The following is a 23,163-nucleotide window of genomic DNA, read 5'->3' as shown; positions in this document are numbered from 1 at the left end:
CATCTTCTCTCCTCCCCCACACTGATGAGTCCCTCAGGCTTGCATGGCTAATTGGACCAGGCATGAACACCTGATGCAAGATGCACCAATAAGATGGTCTCTTCTGGAGATTTTTTTCATTACTTCCTTTAAATCCTGAACCAGTGCATTTTGTTGACTTGAGAGGCCGTGCTTCTTCTAGGTTAGTTTTGACTGCTGGACCAGGGAGACCTGGGGCTGACGGGGTCAATTTTAGGACAGGCGTGATAGTCCTTGTGAAAACAGAGAAACCAGACTGATGAAAGGGGACAGAATAAAAGAACTGAAGAAAGAGAAGTAGAAATAGAGAAGGTGAGGCAGAGAGAGGTGCTGTTGTATAGTCAGCCTGCAGGGAATAGACATTGTGGGGTTGGTGCCTGGTCAGCATAGAGTTCAGAGTAATGACGAAGAAGAAAGTCTGGCCTGATGTTTCCAGTTCTTTCCCTGCCACTTCCTGACTCCATTCCCTATGAAGGGAACGGGTGAGGAGAGTTTTATTAGGGAGGTATACATTTATAATAACTGTTTAGCATTTGCTACTTAGAAGAACTTGGATTTGTAAGAGATATTTATTAGGTGTTAGATCCTTGAAGCATCCTCTTAAGGTACAGTTCCTCAAAGTTTTCAAATCACAAATCATCAATTTGTAGCAAAAATTAAAAATTAAAAAATTTAAAAAAAGAAGGAAAGAAAAAAAGCAGAATTTTATCAACAATTTTATATTACATGATAGTATTTTAAATATTAAGAATAGTTTCATATTAGGGAGATCTCCCTCCCACCTGCCTTCCTTGTTGCCACGTTGCAGGCTTTTTGCCCTTATGGTAGGGTGGGGCAATCAGTGGATTCCACCCCTAGCCACACCAAGATTGGGTTGGAAGTGTACATGTGACCTAAGCCTGTCCAATCAGTGTGGATCTCAAGACTTTTTCTGGGAATTCTAAAACATGGCTACTCTCAGTTGGTCTGGATGGTGTGGGGTGAATATGTGGGGCTTGGTGCTACTGTAACCATTTTTCTACCTCACGGGAGCTGGTCTAAAAAGAAGCCAACACAAGAAGGACAAAGTCAAGGCACCTGAAGCAAAACCGAGTCAGAATCCTGACATCACAAAATATCTAATTAGTTCCATTTATTGTTTAATCCACCTGGAATTGGATTTCTGTTATTCCTGATTGAAAGCATACTGATCTGTATTCTATCTGTTTTTTTTTTTTTCTCACAGCATACTGAAAAGATGTGCATTTAATGGTCAGGATTAGATGATACTTGCATCTTTTTTATTACTTCCTTTAATCCCAAACCAAGGTCTAGATGCACCTTGTTGACCATGAACTCCTTTCTGTGAATAAAGCAGCATGTGGAACAACCTCTCAATTCATAGAGCAGAGCCCTTCTTTTCGGCAGTCATGGCCGCTTCAAGTCTGGCACTGGTCCCAAAGCACCATTTCTAGCACATGACTCACAGAGTAAATAATCTATAAGTAAAAGCCTCTTATCATACTTTGGAATGACAAGCAAAACTGCAAGCCAGACAGCACTTTTTCTACATGTTAGCACCACACATGTGCCAAGGGCTTGCTTCATGCCTCACACATGCGCAGTTTTGGCTTGCTCAATAGCAGAGTAACTCCTAGCATGTGTATCATTAATTGCTTTTCTACTTCTTATATTCTTTTTTTTTTACTTCTTATATTCTTAATGTTGTGCAATATACAACAGTGTTATCTGATAAAGGAGTTTTGTCAATAGTTCTGGTTTTCTCTCCAAGCATAGTCTTTGTCATTATTTTTGTAGTAGGCTTGGCTTACAGTTTTCTCCATAATCGTATTTATATAAATAATTTTTATGTGCATTTAAGAGGGCAGCAACTTAGAACAATGCTTCTGAAGTTTTGGTCTCTTCTGCACTATTAGTAATAATAATTACTCTTACATTAAAAACCATTATTTTGTGTTTTTCTGTAAAAACTGGGTTGGTTACTTTTTTGGAAGATAATAAAAAACATTTTTTATTTCTTTAGACTACTGTTTACCAAAGCTTTAATTTTAATAGTAACATATTGAGAACTAGGGGCAAATGGACTGCTGGAGCAATCAATGAAAACTTCAAATATTTTTATTGAATTTATATTCATTGATGGCTACAATTTTCATTGATGGATACACATGTAAAATCATTACTCTGATTGTCTCTCATATTTTGTAGTTACACTAGAGAACTGTTTATTCATTAGTTTACAGTGTTCTTCTGAAGATTTTTGTTGCCATTTTCATCATTATTTTACATCTTGAGAAACCTCTTTGCGACATTGATTCAATTTAGTGAGTTGGAGATATAATGCAACATAATAGCAACCACAAAAATTCAAAAATAGCAAACATAAACAACTTGCAAGCTATCTCATTCTGATTTTTTTTTCTTTCTAGGCAATATACCTCTTCTAAGTAGTAGTTCTTAAGATTTTATTTTTATTCCTGATGTTCTGAAGCCTTACAAATGTACTTTTATTTATTTATTTGTGTGTGTGTGTGTGTGTGTGTGAGAGAGAGAGAGAGAGAGAGAGAGAGAAAGAGAGAGAGAGAGAGAGGAGGTAGAAGCGAAGCAGATAAATAAGAACAGGCAAGTCTTAGAAAAAATATCTCAGCATTGTGAGACCATTAATACTTAAGTCTCTTTCCCTCAGTTCTCAACTTTCTATGGAAGCCTTTTGCTTTTCATGGGCCAGTAGGTGACTGGTAGGGAAGGTGTGTAAGGAACCCGCCAGGCAAGTGCATAATCTGTGCCTATGCTAACTCACACCTGTGCTGAGCTGGGACACTGATGCCAACATCCTTCAGGTAGTGATCCTCTATCTTCTTAAGTGGAGATAGGATAGAAAACTAAGCGAGAAATAATGGCAAATGTGGCCTCTTTCCATCATACCTCTTTCCTTTCCGTTGGTTTACTTATTGGCTCTGACCTTCAGAAAGCAGCACCGTGATAGGATGATGGGGTGGGCATCAGAGCTGCTTGGGAACATTCTGGTGCTCCTTCCTTGAGCCCATGGTGGAGCTCCACTTTCCAACACCTTTGAGATTAGCTTTGGCCAGTGAAATGTGAAAAAAAGTGACACATCACTTCCAGGGAGAAGCTTTAATAGCCATGTGCCATGTCCCTGTCAAGTGGCTGAGATGTTTGGGTGGAGGGTTGGGGTCAGCCAGTGTCCCTTAGTGAGGATTAAGGGGCAGAGTTCCCCCTACATCTACCATGGGCAGTTAACAGAAGCAAGAAAAAGATGTCATTTATTTAAGCCACTGAGATCTTGCGGACTGTTCATTACAGCCAGAACAGGTAGGTGCACATGTAAATAAAGAACATGGATCCCTTTGCTAATTTTGCTCCCTGCAGCTTACATGGATCAGCAGCCAGCAGAATCTCATGAGGGTGCCTGACCTCATCCCCTAAGCACCTCTTTAACACTGAAAGACACAGATATTTTCAAGCTTTTATTACGCTACTTGCCATCCTTTCATTTTTTTGTTTGCCAATCACACACCGAAAATCAGAAATATTCTCAGCAGACCCCTTTTTAAAAAAAATTTATTCATTTTAGAGAGAAGAGAGAGAGGGAGAGAGAGAAAGAGAGAGAGAGAGAGAGAGAGAGAAAGGGGGAGGAGCAGGAAGCATCAACTCCTATATGTGCCTTGACCTGACAAGTGCAGAGTTTTGAACTGGCGACCTCAGCATTCCAGGTAGACGCTTTATTCCACCTCGCCACCACAGGTCAGGCTCAGCAGACCCTTTATTGGTACTGATTTTCAATAAAATATCCCAACACTATTAGAAAAAAGGAAGCTAATATTGGCCCTAACGTCTCCCATGTAATTAAAATATAAGGATCTACGTAAATTTTAGAAATTTCCAGTGCACGGAGCTTGCTGTGCGGTTGGCAGAGTCTCCAGCATCGCCACATGAGGCGCGATCCTCCATCAACCTCTACCGGAGTGGCTGTGGGGGTTTCTCCACGGAAGGGGAGGGCTGCAAAGAGAAGGAGGCTGCCGGGTGGGCGACGGGTGCAAGGTGCGGGGACTACCTGGCGAGCGGTAGAAGCCCACACGGGTACCCAGAGCCCCAGGGACCCCCGGGGTGGATCTTCGCGCGCCGCCCACTGCTCGACTCGCCACCGCCCCCCTCGGGCGGCAGCCGGAGAAGCAGAAAGGGAAGGACGGGCCACTGACTCCAGGCCCGCGGCGGTTCGGCGAGAGAGGATGGAGCCTCAGCAAAAGCCAGGCGGTGCTGGGAGGGCAGGTTTACCAAGAGATTGAAGCCGCTGGCGCAGATTTGAGCAGAGCCAAGACTACAAATTGTAACTTTTTAAAAACACGATTGTGGCCTGACCTGTGGTGGCGCAGTGGATCAAGTGTCGACCTGGAAATGCTTAGGTCGCCGGTTCGAAACCCTGGGCTTGCCTGGTCAAGGCACATATGGGAGTTGATGCTTCCAGCTCCCCCCCCCCCTCTCTTTCTCTGTCTCTCCCTCTTCTCTCTAAAATGAATAAATGAATAAAAAATTTTAAAAAAAACCCACGATTGCTATTAAGGGCTGTTGCACTTCAGGAAAATTGTTGCCACTGTTTGAAAACGAGGTCCTGTACCATAAATGCAGCACCGGGTGTATGTTGATGTTCTCACTGTTACTGACACATTAGAAGGCTAAGGAAGTCTTGAGAACATGAACAAACAATGCAAACTCCACTGTCCCTTCCCTCCAGATCACTGAGGACTGCGCAGGCTTCTTCCAGGCTCACACGGACGGTGAGAGACAGTTCACCCGACACCATGAGCAATCAGCCAAGAGAAGATACTGACCCCCTGTAGGGGCGCTTTGTAGACCGAAGGGGTGGCTCCCAGAGGGTGGGGGCCCTAGTAGAGCCTGCCTGCCTCTAGTCGCACCCCCTGGGAGGGTCTGCGGAGATATGATGGCTTCCAGAGACCTTTTCTCCCTGATAGCTTCTGTGATTGTAAAGACAACACCCACTCATTGTAGACAATTTGAGAAGCAGATATATTGGGACACCAAATGATCCATATTACCTTTTAGAGATTTTATTTTTATCTGTTAAACATTGTATTTTATTTCCAATTTACTGAACGTTGCCTGTAAAGAGCATCCATACACCTGTTACTCAAATTCACCTGTTGTGAACGTTTCCCCATTTGCTCGAACATTTTCGTGCTCGCTGCCTTCTGTCGGCTATCTAGTATCAGGCTAGCTAGCTATCTCTGTCTATCTGCCTCTGGTCATTTATTTCATTTAGATCGTAAACTTGACATTTTGCTGCATTCAGGTGGACCCCCTCCTTTGTACAATATTCATTGCTATGATTATGGGAGAGAAGGGGCTGGCCTTTGAGTCTCTGCTCTGCCCCAGGCCTCTGAATTGTAGGCCACACGTGTAGACACCTAATTCATACCATGGCATGTGCTGATTGGCAGCTGTGTGCACCCTCCCACAGCCAGGTGAAGCTCTGAAGAGCCAGGTGGCAGGGGTGTGGCTGCCCCCGGTGCTGCAGGCAGGCTGCCCAGCTCCGTGTCTGCTGCGAATGTGCACACAGCTTCCTTGTGTTATTGCCTTTGCCTTGTCACCTTGTGAAATAAGTGCATTAGACTATGAAAGTGCAGATAGCGGTGAGAGGAAATGTAGCAGGTGGGGAAAATGAAATACAGTTCAGATGGACCTGGGGTTCACAATGTAGGAGGAAAGGCACAGCTGTGGGTCCCTGGGCGTTGTGAAGACGTGTTCTCAATGATGAAGAAAACAATGGTTTAAAATAAATATTAAATGCTGAAACCCAATAGCCAACAGTTGAGTCTATTTTTTTTTATCTTTCTTGAAGCTGGAAACGGGGAGAGACAGTCAGACAGACTCCTGCATGCGCCCGACCAGGATTCACCTGGCATGCCCACCAGGGGGCGATGCTCTGCCCCTCCAGGGCGCTGCTCTGTTGCGACCAAACCCACTCTAGCGCCTGGGGCAGAGGCCAAGGAGCCATCCCCAGCGCCCGGGCCATCTTTGCTCCAATGGAGCCTTGGCTGCGGGAGGGGAAGAGAGAGACAGAGAGGAAGGGGGGGTGGAGAAGCAAATGGGTGCTTCTCCTATGTGCCCTGGCCAGGAATCGAACCCGGGTCCCCCGCACGTTAGGCCTACGCTCTTCCGCTGAGCCAACCGGCCAGGGCCCAACAGTTGAGTCTAAAAGGAAAGCTAGAATTGGAGATTTTGAGAAATAGTTTAGTTCTCCAGGAATGGAATCCTCCTGATGATGTGGAAGTGTATAGTTCCTTTGGAGTTTCTTCAGTGACCTCTTGAGGACAATTTTATTTTCAAACTCTGATCACTTTCTATATTTCTAGAAATTCATTAAATGGGTCATTTTGATGACAAAGTTATACTACTGTGAATGTTGCTAACATAGGCTGCACTTATAATAGAAATAATCAGTTAGTAGGAATTAAGGGTCAGAAAATGTTCTTTTCACAATTGACGGTGTTCTCGCAACCTGTCTAGGTTACCTGTCTTTTTGATCATCAGATCTGAAATAAGGATATTGTCTCTGCATGTTCTGTGAACTTTTAAATTCATTTTGAAGTAATTTCAGTTCTGTCTCAGCTCTCACAAGGATTGTCTACTAACTGCTTACAGAATGAGCAGGTGAGCATACTTCTGTCTAGCAGGAAATACAGAAGGCCCAGGAATTTTTGCAAAGGCAGGAATAACAGGTTTGGCAACACATGCAGGAAAGAACCGGGTGTGATGCACAAAGCCCAGGTAGGGAGCCTGGAGGGCCCAGGCTGGAGAAGCCTGTCAGGATCAGTGCCTGGGGGGAGGGAGGCCAGAGCACCGGAGTGACTAGGGCTGAGCTGGAGAAGACCCAGGGAGAGGGAAGGCAGAGAAGAGGAGCCCTTGGGGGAAGGACCTGACTTCACCAGCCCGAAAGCCCCTGGCAGAAGAAAAAAGATGACATAGCCAGGCTGCTGCGGAGGCTATGGGCCTGATGAGCCTCGTCACCCTTAGTCTCTGTCTCTGTCTCTGATTACAGGCTCCGTGTCTCCCTGTTTCCATCCCCTCGTCATTTACATTCTGTTTCTAGGAAGCACACTCATCTGAGTTGCCGCATATCTGCAGTCAGAGTCTGCCCTGACACATGGTGATCCCACCCATCCCTAACCTGGTCTCACGCCCTTGAGTGCACACACACAGAAACAGACACACACAGACACACAGACACACACACACACACACAGTCCGAAAAGGGACCAGCTTGTAAATCATCCAGGACTCACCTGTTGCCGTTGCCGGGGCTCTGACCGGCCCAAAGTCACAGCCCCAGTGCTCGCTCTGTTGCAGGTCCTATTTGCCCACCCTTGGCCATTCCCGAAAGCTAGTGGCCTAGCATTTGACAAGGAGCCTTAAGGCACAGATATGATCAATTTGAGTGGCAGCTACCAAATTCAGGAGGAAAGGGGCAGGTCTGCAGTGGGTGAGCAACCAGGTGCCCTTTCCCTGGTGCTCTGGAGGGAAGGAGCGTTCAGATCTGATCGTTTCCCCTGCAGGGCCCTGGCGCAGGGCTTCCCAAAATGGGGGTGTACCAAGTGGAGTCGCTTCACTGGTCTGGGAATCAGACCTCCGGCTCTCATCCCTGGCTCTAGGGAGAGAAGAGAAGGAACAGTGTTTGAGTTCTACCACCGCCAGTCTGTGCACAGTTACTCCATGTAATCATGAATGGGACGTAGTTTTATTACCACAGAGGAAACAGCAGCACTGAAGGTGAAACATTGATATCCACATGGTCACCCAGAAGGTGAAAGCCAGAGTAGGTGTGACAGAAAGATCCAGAAGGCTGGACAGCCTATGCTAGGTCTTCACACTATGGTGCCGCTTGGATGTACACAGGACTCAAACTCAGACTGCAGGCCCCTTTCTGGTGTTGTCCAGGGCCCTGTGGATACACAGCCAGGCCTGCGCAGGCCCCTCTCCTGGGACCAGTCCACAGTGCATGATTCCCTTCCTCATTTCCAACACTCACCAAGACAAGCTTTGCCTTTGCCACATCCCTTTACATAGGCCCTGTTTTCTCTTCTTTGCAACCTCCTGCTCTTTGCCTCTCTTCACACAGGGGACAGGCCACTGCGGTGCCCAGCTTGGACATGCTAATGTGGAAAGGTTCTCTGGAGGCCAGAATGAAATCCGAGTTTTACTGAAGACCCTTGGCTAGGATGACAGATGAACCCTAACTCGTCATCATTAGGGGTTCAGTTTTCATGGGTGTGTCTCTTACTACCTGGACAGATTCCTTCCATGTGCTGTTTCGTTTCTCCATAATCCTAGAATAAAATCGTGAGAGTGAGTTTATTCTATCTCACTGAGTAAAGCAACAAGGGCTCTGACCATGGGCTCTAGAGCAGAATTTCTTTTCCTAACAATGTAGTCACAGGTGGTGTTTGATGCCCAGGTGGACTTTAGCTCTAGCAGCCTGAACCTGTCTCTCTCTGGCTTTGTCAGCCTAGAAACCTCTTCTTCTGCTGTGACTGTATTAACATTGCATGATTCAAGACCTGTTTACTCAATAAAACAAGTATAATAGTAAGAGATACCTCCTGGGAAAGTTTATAGTTTCAGTCTCACCATCAAGCCTGCCCTAACCTTCTCTAACCTCTCTTCTGCAGAGAAAGAAGCACTTTCTGTTTAAGTTTTCCATCACTTTACTAATGTGTTTATTTTTTGACTAATATTAATTGAGTGTCTGCTGTGTGGTTGGTTTGCTCTATGACACCGGGGTACAGATCTGAGTAGAGTGCAGGGGGCTCCACACCTCAAGGGGATTATGTCATGGTGGAGGGAGGCAGAGAGGAAATAAGAAAATATGGGCATTTGTGAGATCATTTCACCGCAAGGTAATTGCTGGAAGGAAACACACAGGATGCCCTCATGGAGACAGATGGGCGGAGCTATTTCAAACAGGGTGTTCAGAGCAGGTGGCTTCTGCACTGAGACAGGAAAGATAAGAGAGGGTAAGCCCTGGGAGGACACTGGACAGAGACAGCCCAAGTCAAAGGCCCTGAGGCGGGAGGGAAGCAGAGAGAAGTATGCCTGGAAAGCGAAGTATGGGAGCAGGAGGTTGTGGAGACTTGATCATGGGGAGGAGCTTAGATTTTAAAGTAAGTGCAAGGCTCTATGTGGACACTGAATGAAGGAAGAAGAGTGGAAGCCGGAAGGTTTTCCCATCATATCAGTGAGAGTGGTGGTGGAGAGTGTGATGATGGAGAGTAGTGGGTGGGCGGGGTTGGATTAGAAATAACAGTGATTGGTTATGGATTGAACATTAAGAAAAAGAGGAATCAAGATAGGTCTTTAGGTTTGAGCTGAAGCTCACTGTTCATGGGTAAATGATCATTCTTTACGCAGTTGGGAAAATCTGAGAAAACGAAGTTTTGGGGAAAAATTTCAGAAGGCGTTCTATTTGAGAAGGTGAAGTTAGCGGTGCTCATCATACATCTGAGGGCAGATGTCTAGTAGGAAGCTGGTATCCAAGTGTTGAGCTCTGGGAGCAGGACAACGAGAGATACAGGGCCGTGTGCCTTGGGTGGAGGGATGGGCAGGGCAGAAGGAGTCTCCAGGGAGATGGTGTGAGACACAAGGGGAGGACCAGATCCAAGAGAGGAGGAGGAGCTAGGGAGTGAGCAGAGCAGAGGAAACCCATGGGACGAGGCTGTCACCAACAATGAGAGAGGAGAACATCCTAATAAGGGGGCTGTGTTCAGTTATGTCACTTGCTGCAGGGTGGAGGGACACGATGAGGACTGAGAAATATCCCTTTCTTTGGCAACATGGGATCATTGGTGACCTTGTCAAGAGTAGTTTCCTGGGAGCGGTGACGACAGGAGCCTGATGATTGTGAGATGAAAGCTAATGGGTGACAGGAAACCAGGGGCAGAATATGTAGAGAGTGTTTTGACTTTTTTTTTCTATGAAGTGATGCTTTACTTTTTTAGGATGAGAATGGACAGTGATATGACTCAAAGGTGAATTTTTATTTGGGAAAGTTGGAGATGCCTGAGCACATGGCTTGCTGATGGAAAGGGTTACTCTATGATCGTGACAATGCAGAAATCTACAGAAGAGAATCCCACAGAAGAGAGAGGAGCTGTGTTCCAGAGCCCAGACTGAACGTTGCACTTTGTATGAACAGATAGCCTATGGCAGACCACGGAGTCAGGAATTTGCCTCTTTTGTTCAATGTATATCCAGCTCCTAGAATAACACCCAGCACATAGGTGCTCAATGAAATGCATGTTGAATAAATGAATGTGGGCATGAATGGAAACAGGTTTCTAGATGTTGAGGTGACAGTGAAAGGGGTCACTTCTGCTTCTTTTGGCTCCGGGAAGGCTGAGAGAGTCAGAGGGAGTGGTGGTGAAGGAGAGGGTCAGTGTTGCTTCCCCAGGAAAATGTTGACAACGTCTCGTCCAGTTGACAATGTCAACAGAATTGATGCTCACTAGGTTCCCAAATATGCATGTATGCATTTTCAATCCCTGGCTCGTACCACTCTCTTCTGAGGACAGCAGCTAGTTACCTTCTCTGGTTTTTTTTTTATTTTTTATTTTGTATTTCTCTGAAGCTGGAAATAGGGAGAGACAGTCAGACAGACTCCCGCATGCGCCCGACCGGGATCCACCCGGCACGCCCACCAGGGGGCGACGTTCTGCCCATGAGGGGGCGATGCTCTGCCTCTCCGGGGCGCCGCTCTGTTGTGACCAGAGCCACTCTAGCGCCTGGGGCAGAGGCCAAGGAGACATCCCCAGCGCCAGGGCCATCTTTGCTCCAATGGAGCCTCGGATGTGGGAAGAGAAGAGAGAGACAGAGAGGAAGGAGAGGGGGAGGGGTGGAGAAGCAGATGGGCGCTTCTTCTGTGTGCCGTGGCTGGGAATCGAACCCGGGACTTCTGCACACCAGGCTGACGCTCTACCACTGAGCCAACCGGCCAGGACCCTTCTGTGGTTTTTGTATGTTGCAAGGACCGCTCCACTTCCTCATTTCCTTTTCATAACTTCACTTTCAACCATGAATTCAGTCTGGTTTTTTGGACTGAAATATTTTTTTTCTCCTCATAGTAAACAAAAAGCAAAGCTGAGATCAATCATGGTGAATCTGTTTGTATTTGATTTGATTTTCATCTGTGAATTCATTTAGATATTATACTTCATGTCCTTTAAAAAAACTTTTTCGTTATTGAAGATATAAGCTTTGAGATTTTTTTTTTTAAATTGGTGTATAACTTAGAATTAAGTTCAAGGTCTTAGGCTTCCAGGGAGTTTAACCAGTACAACCACAGCCTGGACTGTGGCGGGGCTATTTCTAGAATCCCTGATGGGGAGTCCCTCATGTCCCCTCCCAGCTGTTGCCTCTCTAGAGGGAACCCATGTTAACGCTTTTATTATCATAGATTGAGAGATTGATTTTAGATCGGGTTTGAACTTCATATGAATGGAATCATACACTAGGACTTATTTTATTTTATTCTTTTTAAATTTTTTATTAATTTTAATTTATTGTGTTAACATTGATTCAAGTGTCCCACTCAGTATAACTCTCTCACCCCACCCCCTTTTCCCCATTATTCTCTCTTTGTCCCCCTCCCCCTAACTCCCTCCCCTCTTTTCTTTGGGATTTGCTGTCCTGTTATCTGTATCTATGTGATATATATATATATATATATATATATATATATATATATATATAATTTCACTAATCCCTACACCTCTCTGATCCCACCTCCTTATACTCCTTCCCTCTGACAGCTGTCCCTCCAGATAGCAGGAATTATTTTAGATTTGACCTCTTTCATTCAATATTATATTTTGGATTTCATCCAGTGCTCCCTGGAGCTTGATGCTGCAGTGAGAAGTAAAAAAACACCTCCAGAAAGTATGGTGGTTCCTCAAAAAACTGAAAATAGAACTACCTTATGACCCAGCAATCCCTCTACTGGGTATATACCCCAAAACCTCAGAAACATGGATACGTAAAGACACATGTAGCCCCATGTTCATTGCAGCACTGTTCACAGTGGCCAAGACATGGAAACAACCAAAAAGCCCTTCTCTAGAAGACTGGATAAAGAAAATGTGGCACATATACACTATAGAATACTACTCGGCCATAAGAAATGATGACTTCGGATCATTTACAACAAAATGGTGGGATCTTGATAACATTATACGAAGTGAAATAAGTGAATCAGAAAAAAAGAAGAACTACATGATTCCATACGTAGGTGGAACATAAAAACAAGACTAAGAGACATGGACAAGAGTGTGGTGGTTACCAGAGTGGGGGGAGGGAGGACGCGGGAGGGAAGGAGGGAGAGAGTTAGGGGGAGGGGGAGGGGCACAAAGAAAACTAGATAGAAGGTGATGGAGGACAGTCTGATTTTGGGTGATGGGTATGCAACATAATTGAATGACAAGATAACCTAGACATGTTTTCTTTGAATATATGTACCCTGATTTATTAATGTCACCCCATTAACATTAATAAAAATTAAAAAAAAAAACCTCCAACAACCTGTCCGTCCTCAGCGTCCACCCATGAGGACAGTTGCCACCACCTGGCAGCCACTCCTCCCTAGATCTGCACGTGGCTGTTGGGTCCTCATCAAACCCTTGTTTCAGGTTTAAATTGAGGCTCATCTACACGCTTATCCAAATGGTGCTGTGAAATTCAAATTGTCTTGGAGTTCTACAATCAGTGTTTGTGTACTGTTTATAATGACAGGGGAAATGCCAAGACTTTCTGTTGAATTATATAGATATTATATCTGTTAAGACTATAGGTTTAAAAAATTGTTCTCTATATTAGCACTGATAAGGTCAAATATCTGATTATGTACATTTTCTGCAATGACAAAAGAGTCTGTTTAAAATCAGTTTTATTAGCTACACTTAGCAGGAATGAATTTGTGACGCCCACCTCATCCCACTGCCATGTGACACCACGTCTGAGGACTCACTCTGGGCACATGGCCTCCAGTGCTCTCAGTCAAAGGAAAAGAGCATGTCTGTGCCACTGATTAAATGACACCCACTATGTATTATCGTGTGTGACGAGAGATCTCAAGCTAGGGGGAGATTTGAACGCAGGAATAGATGTGAATGGAGGAATGAATGCAGGTGCACAGAGTCTGCCCCATACGGGCACGGACTGGCGCTGCGGGTTTCTACCTCCTCTCTGTCCAGTTCCTCAGCCCTCCTCCCCTACTCCTGCCACACAAACCAGCTTCACTGCCTTGTCCTCGGAGAGGAGAGAAAATGGGTAAATGCTTTGCCTTTATATCCCTCTGGTTGAGGCCAGTCAGGCCAGTCATGTCCCCAATTCATTCACTAGGGTCTCCAAATTAATTACCAATAGAAGTAGTGAATTCCTGGGTTTCCCACCAGTCACCCTACACACAGGTAACAGCAAATATGCATTGAAAGGATGTCCAGGCTGAGAAGCTCTGGGGTTGGACCTGTCTTCTTTCTCATGTTCCCTACCTCAGGATGAGATCTGGAGGTGAGCAGCCACCTGGGAGTCCTGAGGGGACCAGCAGAAGACAAGCATGAGGGTTGAGACTAGGGGAGCATGGGCAGCAGACAGTGCCCTGACACAGGGGTCCTGTTTCCCTGAACAGAAGAGGGAAGCTGGTATCGCCCCCCTCCCCCACAGGCCTGTCTTCTAGAGGCAATTTGACTTTCACTCCTCCAGGCGAGGAGGGAGCCTGTCCTGAGAGGCAGCAGGCGGCTTCATCTCCGGCTTCATATCCATCTAGGAAGGGAGGGGGGGGGACAAATATGTGCTGAGATCTCCTTTGGAGCCCACCATGATCGGTTGAGAAACTGGACACGAGGCATTTTTACCCCCATTACACGGAGAGAAAAGGAAGGCTCTGGAGGGACAGGGCTCCGCCAGGACGGCACCGGGAACTGAAGGACGCAGGATGTGCACCTTCTCAGGAAGGGGCTCTGCGCCCTTTCTCTCCACCTCCAGGTCATGTTGGACGAGGAGGACATTGTATTCTAGGCTCGTGTGTGACTCCGAGCTCCAGCTGACCATGTTTGATCCTGACAGGTCTGCCCCTCTGTCCCACTGACTGTCCATCCTGGCTTCTCTTAAACCACCCTGTGCTGACCCAGCACTCCCTCCCAGGGGTCGTGTTTAACTCCGGTAGAGCTGGGTCAGTGCCACTGAGTCCCACCCTGGTCCCTGTGCTGAGGGACACTAGCAGAACACACTAAACACCTAGATGGTGTCACCCGGGAACCACCTCAGCCATCAGCCAGGGGAACACTGTCTAATTTATGGGGAGCCAAGGTCGAGAGGACAGAGGAGACAGGCAGGGTCTCAGTGCAGAAAACACCTGTTTGTGTATCTGGAGGGGAGCCCACCTGAAAATAAGGGACATTGTGTTAAGGTTTTGCCTGAAGAATGTGATGAGCCAGCCTTAAGGGCAAGCAGCCCGCTTCTCAGTATAGAGGGTTGTATCTGGAACATTAAGTAAATCTGTAAAAAAAATTTCTCCATCTTGCTGGAGTCTTCCACCAAAGTGCACAATGGTTCGAGAAGAGAGGAAGGATCTAGGCTAGGTCACTGCATGGGAGAGGGTGGGTGTATAGGGGGGAGGACCCCTGAACAGGCACAGGCTGTGCTGGGATTAGTCCTGTTCCCCTGTCAGGAAACTGGAAACAGAGCAGTGTGCCCTGGGGAATCCCAGACTGGGGTCCAAGACCCTGGGCTCACTCTGTTCTCGTCCCTCTGGGCCTGGGATGAATGATCTCTATGTGTCCAGAGTCTGGGCCAGGCTGCTGGGTGTCAGGTCCCAGGCTTGCCTTCCCGTAGGTGGCCTCCCTGCCCTACAGCTCAGCCCAGGGTCTCAGCCGTGTTCCCAGGCTGTGTCACATCCCTTGTCCAGAACCTGTGTCATGGGCAAAGCTCTGAGACCGGGGTCCTCGTGAGATGCGGGACCTGATGATGGGACAGAGGACAGCACAGAGTGGGGGAGCCCTTCACCCAAAGTAAGACCACCTGTCCTGTATTCGGGTAGCCCTCTTTACCCAGAGACGCTAACGTATACATTTCTTTTGTCACTGTCCCAGAGATGGAGTTGCAGTTTCTGTCACAGCCCAGAAATCAAAACCAAAGGAGCAGATTCGAGGTTGAGGCTCTTCTGGTAAACCACGCTTGGAAAGTGTTCACATCCTCTGTTTTGGTCAGAAGGGAGGCAGACTTCCCAATACACATGTGTCTGGGGAAACCTGAGGGAGTCTGTGTTCTTGGTGTCTGCACCAAGAAATTGGCTGGGCCTATTTGCTGTGTGTGAAGCCTGTTTTTTGGTTTGTATTTTTTTAAATATGTTTTTAAGGTCCTGAGGCTATCTAGAAGAGGAGCTGGCTGATGGGATCCACCCCGAGGGGTCACCGCCTGAAGATGGAGGCAAGATATCGAGCCTCGCCACAGCCCAGCAGGAAAGGGTGCCAGCTGCACCTTCTCCCTGCTCAGAACCCTCCTGCTCCTCCTCCTGGCTACCAGCCAGCCCCAGGCCTCCCCCGCTGCTGGGTTTGAATCCTGACTCTGCCACATGCCAGTGAGGTAACCCTCAGCACAGAATAAACACTCCACATTGACTCCTATTGTTCATATTATTCACTTTCCCAATGTACATCGGATCCACAGAGACGCAGACAGATAGGGAGAGAGAACCGGTAATCCATCCAACATAACCATTTTTGCTTTTCTCCCAAAACAAGACTGAACCACCTCGGGCCTCCCGTGCCCACCTAAGACCCTTGAGGAAAGAGACTAGAGGCTCTCTGTCCTTCAGTTTCTGACAACTTGATTTTGTTCCACAAACCTGTGGTTGTCACCTGTCATTGAGTTGTGGGCCAGTGAGGGTGTGGCTCTGTTCTCAGACAGTCCCACCTCCTGGGGGTGAGACAGAGGTCTCAGGTCTGTTAGTTCCTGGATCCATTTCTGATCCATATCAGCTACCTCTGTGGTGTATACAGTAGGTGCTCAGTAATGTGTGTGTGTGTGTTATGTGCGTGCGTGCAAATTCAATGACTTTCAGAGACTAGGGGTGATGGAAGGACTTTGGGGAAGCAGGAGTCCAGCTTCCATCCTGGCTCTCAGGAGGGGATGCAGCTCACTGTGATAGCTAAAGCGTCCCGGGCATTAGCCACTGGGCTGAAGTTTTCTCACATGCTCTTAGTTGTTTTTTGTTTGTTTGTTTTTTATCTCTGGGGTCTTCTGCTGCACAGAAAAATCTCATTTTATAAAGTTGGAGGTGCTCTCAGGGCTCAGCTCTGGACAATTATCTTCTCCGACGTGTGTCTTCGGTCTCCCAGATGGCTGCTCACCTCTGAGCATCGGGTCTCATCTCAGGGAAAAAGAAGAGGACAGGGCAAAGCCCAGACCTTCTAGTGTGTACACCCTGTGATGATGGGTGTTGTTGACCGTGAGGGTGACAGAGGACAAACCCATGAATTTACAGTTTCTATTGGTGGTTTCAGCTGAGCCCCATTGGCCTCCTCCCTCTCTGATGTCCTCCTGCTCTCCATCTGGACATCCCCAGCCCTGTCCCCCATCATCTCCTCTATCCAAGCCCTTCTCTCTGGGTCTGGTTCTGCCCCTTTCCCTCTCAGGCCCCATCCGGACTCCTCATCCCTGTTTCCTGGTGGACCCCCCTTCCCACAGCCCCTCTTTCTGCTCCTCCTGCTTCCCCAGTGTCTGAGCAGGTGCATTCAATTTCCTGTGACAAGTCTCCACAGCGATGCTTTAGTCAGAGGACAGGGACTTGACTCTGGGCCCAGCCTCCTCCATTCTCGAGGAACTTGGACCTGACTTCCCTCCAGGCCTCAGGCCCTTCCTTTCAAACACTGAGGTAACGACAGTGACCGACCATGGGGCTGCAGAGACAATTGAATGACGGTGAGAATGTCAAGTGCTTAGGACCATGTCTGAGATAGTTATTCCCCAACATATGATGATTTTTCTTTTAAAAAGAGAAGAAATCCCTTGTTTGATAAATCACTCCACGCACAAAGAATCGATCAATGCTCTGACTATTCTGCTCACACCATGCGCAACCAGGCCCCAGGGAGGCCTCAGTGGAGCATTGGTGGCTGAGACCCAGGACAGGGCCAGTTGCTGGGGATGGATGGGTGTCCAGGGATGTATTCGGCCAGAGGTGCAGAGGGAGAGGAGTCAAGGAGGGGAGGTTAGCCATTGGGGTACAGGCTCAGGAGCACACAGAGCACAGTGCCTGGGCCACGGAGGGGTCAAGGCCGTGGCTTCTGCTCTGTGTCTGTCCCTGGGCATCATCCTGCACTGCACTGGCATGTGGCTATGACTAATTTGCTTGATTACAGTCATGATCTACCTCAAGATGTCTGGTGGGACCTCAGGTGCCACATACAGCAGAAGAATCAAGCTTAGCACACAGCTGTGTCTGGGCAATGGTCCAAGTGCTACTCTGACTCACATACACACGCACACATGTGTACATACATAACAAAAAGGAAACTCCTGTGTTCCCCAGACATACCCAGAAGCCTCTCCCCGCACAACAGAAACTCAGAGGATTACGCCATCTCCCAAGGCTCATTTGCAAGAAGACCTTCATCTTCAAATCGGCTTCTTTGTTTTCTATTTCTGCGCTCTGTTGAGAGCCCCTCCTCTGTTCCTGGAAGGAAATGACCAAGATGCACGCACTCTGGGAACAGCGGACAGCCCGGGGTAGAAGTCACGTGGTCGTACATTAGGAGCAGGGTCCCCACACTCTGATGTCAGAGTGCACATTCCAGGCAGATCTGACCCCTCACAGTCCAAAACCTACCTTCCCAGAAACCCTGTCGCAGAGCTTTGCCCATGACACAAGGGCCCTGAGATCCTGAAGAGAGTACGTGACAGAGCCTGAGAACACTGCAGAGACCCAGGGCTGGGCATGATCAGCCTGCCTTCCATCCTGCCTCTAAGGTGGAAAGGTAACTTACCGGAACCTCATCTAGAACAGCTACTTCCCAAGTTGGGCACATCCCCTGGGAGGGAGTGCTGGGCCAGCACAGAGTGGTCTAAGGAGAGCCAGAGTGGACAGTCAGTGGGACAGAGGGGCAGCCTTGTCATGAACAAACATGGCCAGCTGGAGCTCGGGGTCACAGATGGGCCTGGAATACAAAGTCCTCCAAGTCCATCATGACCTGGAGGTGAAGAAAAAAGCGCAGCGCCCCTTCCCGAGACGGTGCACATCCTGTGTCCTTCAGTTCTCAGTGCCGTCTTGGCCAAGCTCTGTCCCTCTGGATTTTTTCTTTTCTCTCTCTGTAACGGGGGTAAAAATGCCTCATGTCCAGTTTCTCAACCGATCATGGTAGCTCCGAAGGAGAGCTCAGCACATGTTTGTCCCCCCCTTCCCTTCCTAGACGGAGACGAAGCCGTCTACTGCCTCTCAGGCAGGCCCCCTCCTTGCTCACAGCCCCAAGGCCCCTCTATCCAGCAGGCCCCGGGGAGTCTGGACCAGACGGTGCCCTGCACTGACTGCTGTGGGCCCGGCCTCTACGGGCTCTGTGTCCTGTGCCAGGGCCTTCGTAAGAGTATGAACACCTGTTCTCTCACCTGCCCTCTCACCTCCTGTCTCGCTGTGTCATGCTGCTCAGAGTGACCATAACCTCCAGAGACCTCATTGGCCCAACGTCAATCCTCATCGCATCCAGGTTGGGCCTTTGTCAGAACAGACAACTCAAAACCTAACTTGTCCTTGAGGGCATAGGATATGACATTTAGGCAGAGAAGTTCCTTCTTTCATGACTCCTTGTGTGTGGCATGAGTGGCCAGAGTTCAGGAAAAGGGTGAGGCCCAGTATTGCCAATTCAGCAATTTTTGGGTGCTCTGCTGGTATATAAGCCATCTGGTCCCTGAAAACATCCCAGACAGAGGACACAGGCTGTGAGCAGGCAGAGCCAGAAACAGTGACGGAACTGAGACATGGAGGCCGGCCCAGCACCTGAGGACAGGTACCACTCATGCCTTGAAGCACCCCTGCTCTGAGCCTCTCCTCCAGGCTCCCCGATGGGAACTCACCTTCTCCCCTGGGGACTCCTCTGCTTCTCCACTTCCATCTTGATAGTCCCTCTATGTCCAGCCAGGAGTCTCAGTTGATGCCCTGCTTGCTTGTCCTAACCACCTCCCATAGGCCCTGGGCTTCTCCTGGATGGTCCAAGTTCTTCTTCTTCCTCTAATCCCCTGTGAAAATTTTACTTTCTACTCTGAACTATAGTTAAGAGGTCATGTTCAGATTTATGTTTTTGTTTTTATAAAGGGCATTATTACTTTCATAATTAGAAAGAAAATATCACCTGACCAGGTGGTGGCGCAGTGGATAGAGCTTCGGATGGGGATGTGAGGACCCAGGTTTGAGACCCCGAGGTCGCCAGCTCGAGTGCAGGCTCATCTGGTTTGGGCAAAGCTCACCAGCTTGGGCCCAAGGTCGCTGGCTTGAGCAAGGGGTCACTTGGTCTGCTGTAGCCCCCCAGTCAAGGCACATATGAGAAATAAATCAGTGAACAACTAAGAAACTGCAACAAAGAATTGATATTTCTCATCTCTCTCCCTGCCTGTCTGTCTGTCCCTATTTGTCCCTCTCTCTGACTCTCTCTGTCTCTGCCACACAAAAAAAATGTTATTGAGTTATACGAGAATAATAATTGGGCATTCCCTTTTCCCCTCTGGTCCCACTGAGGAATGTGCTTACCCAATGCACCGTGTGGCTCAGGTAAAACCGGAGATAAGAGGAAAAAGCACCATCGCGCCCACATCAAGCAGGGAGGTGTGTCAGCAAGACCAGCACGATGGTCACGCCAGGAGAGGTGACCCAGCCCACTCTGGGCAGAGTGGGAGGCACTCTCAGAGCTCTGAGCACCCCACACTGCTCCTGCGGGGAAATCCTGACAAAAAGACTGGGCTGGTGTCCCAGGATTCCTGTAAAAGTGTCAAAGAGATGTTAGGTGGCTCCAGCTCAGTGAGTGGATGTCCATCCTCTGTGGGCCTAGCTGGAATATGGGGTCCAGGGTGGAGCTCAGGGGAAAAAGGAGGAGAACTGGGTGATCCCAGGGGGAGCCCCATGCCCTTGTCTCCTCCCGCCTGTGTCCGCATTCCCAGGATGGATAGAGACACCTTCACTGACAACTTCAGTCACCGTATGAAGAGCAAAACATACCTGTGTTACGAGGTGGAGGTCTTTGAGGGCGACAACCCGAGCGATGTGAGAATGTCGAAGCCATACCTGAAAAATGAGGTGACCGACCACAGTGGGCAGGGTCTGCCGTCGGGGATATTCAAGGAGACGGTTTTCAGTGCACATGGTGGTGCCGTCTCCACGGCATCAGGCCTTGACCTTGGAGCTCACCTGCCTCCTCCCTCTGTCCTCAACTGTTCCTGTCCTGCCTGCAGAGCCCAGCTCAGTGAGGCTCCTGAAGACACAGACTTTGAGCGAAAAGTAGAGGCACTCCAGATACTCAGTAATCAACATGAATCATATTTAATACAATATTTTAAAAATCAAAATTAATGCAAGTTTCATGATGAAAAAAATATCAGTAATTTAAATGAAGGCTGAGATTACAGTGCCATGTTAGGCCATACTTTGTTGATGTAAAATAACAAGTTATCACTGCTGAGCTGCCCTTTATCAAATGCTGACATCATGTGTATCATGACTTTTGCCTTATATTTGACCATGTAAATCCTGCATTGAAATATTATTCATCTTGAATCAGAGCTGTGCTCTGCCCTTTAATTCTGTGCTGGGGGCCTGTGCCTTACCAGCCTCACCCTGCTCCTGCTGTACCCCTGTTCACAGTAAGTGACAGAACACTTTACTCTCTCTTCTGTGCTCAGCCAGGTTGCCATGCTGAGATTTGCTTCCTGAATCGGATCTCTTCTTCGGGACTGGACAGGGAGAAGCGCTACGTGGTGACCTTGTACATCTCCTGGAGCCCCTGCTATAATTGTGCCCAGAAACTGGTGGAGTTCTTGGGCAGGAACCAAAATGTGACCCTGCGCATTTTCGCGGTCCGCATCTATGACATCGATGTGGGATATGAAGAAGGACTGCGTAGCCTGGATAGGGCGGGGGCCCAAATATCCATCATGACTTCCGAGGGTCAGCATGGGACTCCCAGGGGTGGAAGGGGGGCAGGGAGAAGCCTGGGAGAAGTTTCAAGAGAGAGGTGTGCTGGGTGAGAATCCCTGGTGGAGAAGCTTATTTGCAGGGCGGTGCTGGACCTGGAGGGACTGGGGGATTTCCAGGAAAAGAGAATTGGGAGGAGAAAGGTGGTCCTGGGGAGGGAAGGGAGGAGGTACATGTGCAATAAGGACCGAGGACTTCCTGGAGGAGGGTGATAGGACACCTCAGACTGTGGTTGGAAGAAAGAATTTTTTTTTTTTTTTTTTGTATTTTTCTGAAGCTGGAAACGGGGAGAGACAGTCAGACAGACTCCCGCATGCGCCCGACCGGCATCCACCCGGCACGCCCACTGGGGGCGACGCTCTGCCCACAAGGGGGCGATGCTCTGCCCCTCCAGGGCTTCGTTCTGCTGTGACCAGAGCCACTCTAGCGCCTGGGGCAGAGGCCAAGGAGCCATCCCCAGCACCTGGGCCATCTTTGCTCCAATGGAGCCTTGGCTGCGGGAGGGGGAGAGAGAGACAGAGAGGAAGGAGGGGTGGGGGTGGAGAAGCAAATGGGCGCTTCTCCTATGTGCCCTGGCCGGGAATCGAACTCGGGTCCCCCGCACGCCAGGCCGACGCTCTACCGCTGAGCCAACCGGCCGGGTCTGGAAGAAAGAATTTGAAAGATATGCTGAGCACCTTGGGAGGAAATGATGATGGGAGACTGTGTCCTTTAGAGTCAGAGAGCATGTGACCCTCCCTGCTCTCTAGAGCTGGAGTTCACCTTTACTTCCCGTGTACTTACCAGAGCTTAAGCACTGCTGGGAAACCTTTGTGGACCACCAGGGACAACCATTCCAGCCCTGGTTTAACATCGATCAAAACTATCAAATTCTAACCCAGAGGCTGAAGAGCATTCTCAATGTGAGGTTCCTCCCTCCCTGCTGCTCCCCTGCCCTCTTCCCTCCTCACTATCTCTCCCTGCCTTCCTTTCCCTCTGCTCAGGGCCTCCTTGGGTTACCTGCTCCCTCCTGGGGCACCAGCTCCATCCCTGCTTTCCCTGCTCACAAGGTCCCTCTGCTGTCTCACTCCCTGTGGCCCTCCTGACTTCCCCATCTTGGTAACTGCCCCAGACCGCTTCTCTGTTCACATCTCCACCTGCCTCGCTCACTGCTTCCTTCAGCTCTGCCTTCTCCATCTAGACCCAGGGAAACTGAAGGATGGACTTCAAGCTCTCAAAAGAAGTCAGAAGTCTTCTGGGGAATGACGAATAAAACACTTTCTTCAAGAGATGAAAACTCACCATTTGCCACCAAGTCCAATCTGATCGAAAGAAACCAGCAAAATACAATGAGCTTATAGAGATTTGTTTTTTAAAAATTCAATTGATCTACTTTTCATTTAAAATATATGATATGTTTCAAATATACACCAGTAAGCGTCTACTCAATACTCTCAGAATCACTTTTGGTTTTTACAGAAATAAGTATTTTCATTGATTACAAATACAAAGCAATAAAATGAAAGGTTAAGAATCTTTCACATAATGTCTTCACCTCTATAAATGTATCATGAAGTCTAAGCAGTTCAATAAATACTTGCAAATGGGCAAATGACTTTCTTTTCTGTAGGTACCATCATGGGAGGGCAGTAGTCAAACTAATTCCCACTGTCAAATAAAAATCAATGTTGAAAGGAACAGAATCTGCAATTCAAAAACCTAAACTGATTAACAAACTATCACAAGTATAGCAGTGCTGTTTTTGAAACAACAGCCCACACAGTAAGAGATGAGAAAGACTGAGTGTAACTCTAGGGAAAAAACATTCAAATTGGCAGTTATAAGGGGGGCTGGGAATCACTCCAGTCCTCAGGCCATTCCTCATCCACTGCCCTGCACAGGAAGCCAGA

At 48.1% G+C, this 23,163-nt stretch overlaps 1 protein-coding gene across 1 annotated transcript; it reads left to right on the top strand.

The window, feature by feature from the left end:
• The first annotated feature begins 19,019 nt into the window (after positions 1–19,019).
• Positions 19,020–22,667, top strand: LOC136319943 (DNA dC->dU-editing enzyme APOBEC-3A-like). The gene is made up of 5 exons (XM_066253081.1): positions 19,020–19,100; positions 20,245–20,380; positions 20,983–21,247; positions 22,061–22,176; positions 22,455–22,667. The coding sequence occupies exons 1-5, from the start codon at positions 19,072–19,074 to the stop codon at positions 22,467–22,469; spliced, it is 561 nt and encodes a 186-aa protein (XP_066109178.1). The 5' UTR covers positions 19,020–19,071; the 3' UTR covers positions 22,470–22,667.
• Positions 22,668–23,163: the final 496 nt, after the last annotated feature.

This window comes from Saccopteryx bilineata, chromosome 1 (assembly GCF_036850765.1).
Source record: "Saccopteryx bilineata isolate mSacBil1 chromosome 1, mSacBil1_pri_phased_curated, whole genome shotgun sequence".
Classification (NCBI taxonomy): Eukaryota; Metazoa; Chordata; class Mammalia; order Chiroptera; family Emballonuridae; genus Saccopteryx; species Saccopteryx bilineata.
This window is presented reverse-complemented; position numbering and strand designations above follow the sequence as displayed.

Coding starts and splice junctions, on each gene's coding strand:
- LOC136319943 (XM_066253081.1), top strand. CDS start 19,072: ATGGAGGCCGGCCCAGCACCTGAGGACAG. Junction 19,101..20,244: donor GGCCCAGCACCTGAGGACAG/GTACCACTCATG, acceptor CCGCATTCCCAG/GATGGATAGAGACACCTTCA. Junction 21,248..22,060: donor ATCCATCATGACTTCCGAGG/GTCAGCATGGGA, acceptor TGTACTTACCAG/AGCTTAAGCACTGCTGGGAA.